The following is a 5,530-nucleotide window of genomic DNA, read 5'->3' on the forward strand; positions in this document are numbered from 1 at the left end:
AAATCTTTTCTTTTTTTTCATTGGAATTTTCAGAAATAACAGAACGTTGAAAAATTTCAAAGCAACCAACTAATCTTTGAATTATTTATCATTTATAATTCAAATAATCTCAGATATCTCCCTGAAAACTGTAAGAACGAGAGTATTTTGAAACAATATTACCTGTTCTTTTGAAGAGATGTGATGGAGAATGAAATCCTAAATATCTGCACAAAATCCCATTGAAATCGGCAACTAAGACCACCATTCGACTCGTTTAACCTTGCAGATTGTCATACCAAAAACCCATAACCAGAATCCGACAATATTTTGCCCTGTAACTGCTGGAGTGAAACTCATGGCGGCAGATGTATTAGGGTTTGATAAACTTAGCCGGAGAAAAGCTTTCGAAAGAGTTTTAATTTACTTCCAACAAAATACTTTTGTTTTATTTTAATGCTTGTTTGAAATCCGCATCTTAAATAAATATCAACCAAAGTCACTTAAAAAATGCCACCTCATCTTCATGTCATCGCACTAAGAGGACCCACATCAGATATTTGCTGGCAGTACTGAAGCAAAACATTTTTACAAATATATTACAAGTTGCTACTAACAAAATGGCACCCTTTTTGTCACCAAGGACAACTAAGGGTAACAATGGTAATGTTTTCATTGTTTTTTCATTATGCAAGATAATGATGTAACTATTTTGTTAAAAAAAAAATTCAAATAAATTTATTGGATATATTTAAGTTAGCTAATCTGCTTTTCTATCAATTGATCAGCAATAGATTCATTATATCAATAGCTATTGAATCCTATGAATTGCATGTATATTATACAAATATAGATAAAATTGTGAAATTGGATATTTTTAATAATTTTATTTTTTCTTTATATGTAGTCTTCTTAGTTGTTTTTTATAGTAAATCTAGTGATTTATTCATATTTATGAATATTAAGTAGTTTAAAATTTGATATTTTTGATAAAGACCTATAATTAACTGCATAGGACAAAATCATTTGTGACATATAAATGTAGATAGTCTAGCTCAATATTTTTAGGGATTATTTGTGAAGCAGCTGACCCCATGAATATTTATCTTAAATTTGTATTAATAGCATTAATACTAATTTGTGCACTTAAAATTTGAAAAGAAAAAGAAATAAAATCTTTTAAAAAAGAGGGAAAGAAAATTGTGGAGCCATGTGGCATTTTTGTTAATAAGCAGCCACTGCTTATTTCCAGCCCCCGCTTTTGTTGCATGGGAACACTTAACTGCTTAAATTTAAGCAGAAAATAGAGTTAAGCAGGCGCATGGGAACATGATGTTATTAACATGGCAATTATCTACCCAATTCAGCTCTTTAAACACTAAAGTCAATTTTTTTCAAATATCAAAACGTTTACAAAGATTTTTGCTACCTTAGTAGAATGTTGTATAATTATAGTGTAAAAAACATTCTATTTATGAAATGAGAACATGCAAAACTTGTAATTTTGCATATAATAAAAAAAATACATATAATATCTTCCAACATTAAAAGAAACATAATTTGTATGGAAAAAAGGCTGCAACATCTTTAAATGGTTATAATTTGCATGGAAAAAGACATGCAACAGCTTTCACCATTTAAAGAAAAAGCAAAACTGAGAGTAATAGATTAAACAGTAAGAAAAAGCAATTTTTTTTTTATCTGAGATAATTTTACCTGAAAACATAAATAATAATAAAGAGTATTTATAACAATGAAATGTATTTACTCTCCAATTTTCCATTCACTCATTAATTTATAAAGTTACATTTTCTAATATTGTTTCAATTTAACAGAATCATCTATAACAAATAAATAATTGTTTTGCTCAAGATTACAGTGAGATCTAGATGCACTCAGAATTCTTTTTCAAACGCCTTGTCTATGAAGAAATGTGGCAGAATTCTTTTTCAAACGCCTTGTAAGATTTAGAGCTGAGAATTGGGGATGCTTAACTTCCAAGGGAATTGGGGATAAGGTAATACTGAGTAAAATCCCAAGAATTCAGAACAACATGAGTTGTTATCACCTCAATTATGAGCAGGTGTAAAAAGTCTCCATTCCCATCATAGCAATTTGAAATTGGCTTGATAGTAGTGCAATCTTTGACACGTTTTACACCATTGAATAATTTCCATTATGCTCATGACATTAATCCTCCTATATTGGTTTCAGTTAATGTACTGATGGTCTAGAGTCTAATGGGAATTAAGGTCACGAGGATAATGTGAATTGAGGATGCATAAAACGGGTCAAACAAGGCACAACTAGCATTAAATGCCAATTCTAATTTGCTACGATCCTAATGGAGGCTTTTATTATCTGTTCAAAAATGGGGTGGTGGGAATTCCTCTCTCATGCACTTATGTTACCTGTGAACAACTCATTTGCTCTGAATTCTCGGGATTTTATTAGCGGTCTGCCATATTTTTAGTGCCCTTTTTACTGACTCTTGTGTTGCCTCCTCTAGGGGTCTATAGAAAGTCCATGCAGTAGTCTGTCCTAGTTCTCATTTGGGTTGTTCAAAAATGTGCTCAACCTCTGGCAGTATTCATGTTATTAACTTTATACAGAAGAAAAAAGGGTCCTGCTCCAAGCCAGGGAAAGACAACGCTGTTGAGCCCACCAAATTATCATCATTAGCAGATCAGCAGCAAAAGCCCTACCTGCAGTTAGAGGCATTGCATGAGGATTCAAAAGAGAAGGGTGAAGAACATGATGATCATGGTGATCAGAAGAAAATAAAAGTTGTGGAGAGTGTGATGGATGAGATTTTTTCTACTATTTATAGGCTGAAGATCTCCTACACCCAGTTGCAGGCAGCCCATGTTCCTTACAATGAGGAAAAACTGCAGATTGCAGACAAGGGTGTTATTAAGGAGCTAAAGAGGCTTTCTGAGCTGAAGCATTATTACAATGAAAATGTTGCCAGATTGTGTATTGGATTTAAGGATGAAGGATCATCAAAATCTGCTGTGGAGGACAAAGAGATGGAGATCAAGACCCTGAAAAGTGCCTTGGAAAAAGTTACCTTGAAAAAACAGGAGCTGCAAAAGAGGGTGAAGAGGATTCAGAAAGAAAGTTTCAATGATGGGCCAATAGTAAAATTGCTGGAGTTCAATATGCACAATGCCAGAGAATCTGCAAAGAGTTTTACAGAGTGTTTGATGTCTTTTATGAAGCATGCAAAGTGGGATCTGGAAGCAGCGGCCAATTCTATAGAACCAGGAGTAAAGTACTCCAATCCTGCCCACAGGAAGCTTGCATTTGAGTCTTATATCTGCATGAAAATGTTCCAGGGATTCGAGAACGAGACCTTTTATCTCACAGGCTCTCTGTCTTGCATTGTGAATGTTGAGAAACACAGGAAGGAGTGCTTTCAAGAGTTTCAGAGCATGCAGAATGTGGAGCCTTTAGAAATGGTGTCTGTAATGCCAGATTGCTTGTTTGGGAAGTTTTGTCTGAAAAAGTTTTTGGAGATAGTACATCACAAAATGGAATCATCCTTCTTTGGGAACTTTGAGCACAGGAACCAGATTCTCAATGGTGTGCACCCAAGAAGCCCTTTTTACTCTGTTTTCTTAAAGTTTGCCAAATCTGTCTGGTTGCTTCATAAACTTTCATTTTCATTAGATCCACCTGCCTCTGTATTTTTCATAAGGGGAGGGGAAGAATTCAATGGACTATATATGGAAAATCTAGCAGAATTCAATGTATTGAATATGGAAAATCCAGATTCTGAGCCCAACACTGAAAAGGATAACAGCAACCAGATTATGAAGCTGAAGGAAACTAGTAAAAATGTGGGATTTACAGTCATGCCAGGGTTCAGACATAGCAACAAGATTCTTCTTAGAGGCCTAGTCTATGCACCAACTATAACTGCTGATTCCCTGGTAACATGAGCATATTTTACTGGTTTTTTTCTCTGGGACACCATGTTTTTCTGGTGGGTTTTGCAGTAGTTTCTCCAGTGTAAATGCTTTGACATTGAATTAGTTGTGGGATGTACAATTTATTAATGAATAACAGAAGAAATGTATGGGCCAGCCTTATGTCCATTATAGAAGCCTGAATTTCTGTCAGGCTTTAAGACACTTTGCAGGTATATCCGTCTGTAAGCAATTTTGGTTGGGAATCGGAATTATTTACTGGGAAGCCGATCGAGAATTTTTTGGCTCGATTCTTACGCATTCTAAATAAAGTTCAAGATTTGTTAAGTTATTTTTAGCTACTCCTATTTTGACCAAAGCAGGTGTAACACATTTTCAGTTAGGCGCAGAGATAGAAAATATTTAATGTCATTATAACGAGTTTTTGGACAAATCTCTATAAAATATATATATATTTTTAATATTATAGCTTTTGATTTACTGGTCATCATTATTTTGGACCCACTTTATGTAGCTCCTCTTTTATGCTCCTTGCCATTCAGTTGGCTCTACCCACCACAATCAAAAGAAAAAATATTGAAGTAAATATTCAATAGTTTTGTTTTTTAATATTTTTGTAATTTCTTAAACTTGTTAGCAATTAATGGTCTATGGTTTTTTAGGATGCGTCTATTCTGACTCCAAAACAACAGTACGGATCGACTAACACGCATGTTAGTCACGCGTTTTACATCGTCGATTTTGTAATAAATGGTTGTGATTGACTAACACGTCGCTATCAGTGTACGAAAGGTCTGTTTTGGAGCCAGAATAGCTTCGGCTGTTTTTTTATGGGAGGGGATTTCTTTGGGTTTCATTTTGATGTTTTATGTAATTAACATTCTTATGAAGTTGAACTATTCCCTAACTTCTATTTTTTCATTATGATTTTTTGTATAATTAATTTGGACTTTTTCTTTTCTTTTATCTTTTCTTCATTAAGAAATTGTATAGTTGGAGGGAATTTTGCGATTCTTATTTTTGTCCTTGGAATTCAATATATGACAAGCCATTATGACATTGTTTATGACAATATTTATGGTGTGCCATCAAAGAGAGTTACTAGTATCGTCATTGACCCTCTATTTATGATGTGTCATCAAAGAAAGGTTGTTATGACGATATTTATGATGTGTCATCATTGACCCTCTATTTTCTCTTCGCAAAATTTGAATGTTACTATGATGTCCTATTGCTAAATTTTATTTATTTAAGAAAATTTTAACATGATTTTTTTATAAGTGAAAGTGTATTCGTTGTACATCCTTTCCAATGACAATTTACATAGAAAAGTAATTTCCCCATCAAGTGAATTTTTATAAGTGGATTTTTTATAGGAAACTAATCATAACCTTAACAATTTAATATTGATGCATTTAAAGTTGTAGCGTCGTAAAATTGTGACCCTTGCAATTTTGACCATGTTTTAGGTCCTCACCCTAGCGACTACATCTCCCTACTCAATTGGGACCCCTCTCTGCATTATTCTTCCAAATCTCCTCCTGTTTTAGCCCTTGTGTTACCTCATGACCCTGTCCAAGCCCCAAAATAGGGCAGGACAGGGGCATGGCGCCACTGTC

The 5,530-nt window shown here is 33.9% G+C and overlaps 1 protein-coding gene across 1 annotated transcript; it reads left to right on the forward strand.

The window, feature by feature from the left end:
* Positions 1-2,317: 2,317 nt before the first annotated feature.
* Positions 2,318-4,242, forward strand: LOC131067304 (protein GRAVITROPIC IN THE LIGHT 1). Its single transcript, XM_058002267.2, has one exon. The coding sequence runs from the start codon at positions 2,547-2,549 to the stop codon at positions 3,921-3,923; it is 1,377 nt and encodes a 458-aa protein (XP_057858250.2). The 5' UTR covers positions 2,318-2,546; the 3' UTR covers positions 3,924-4,242.
* The last annotated feature ends 1,288 nt before the right edge of the window (positions 4,243-5,530 follow it).

This window comes from Cryptomeria japonica, chromosome 6 (genome assembly GCF_030272615.1).
Source record: "Cryptomeria japonica chromosome 6, Sugi_1.0, whole genome shotgun sequence".
In the NCBI taxonomy this organism is placed as follows: Eukaryota; Viridiplantae; Streptophyta; class Pinopsida; order Cupressales; family Cupressaceae; genus Cryptomeria; species Cryptomeria japonica.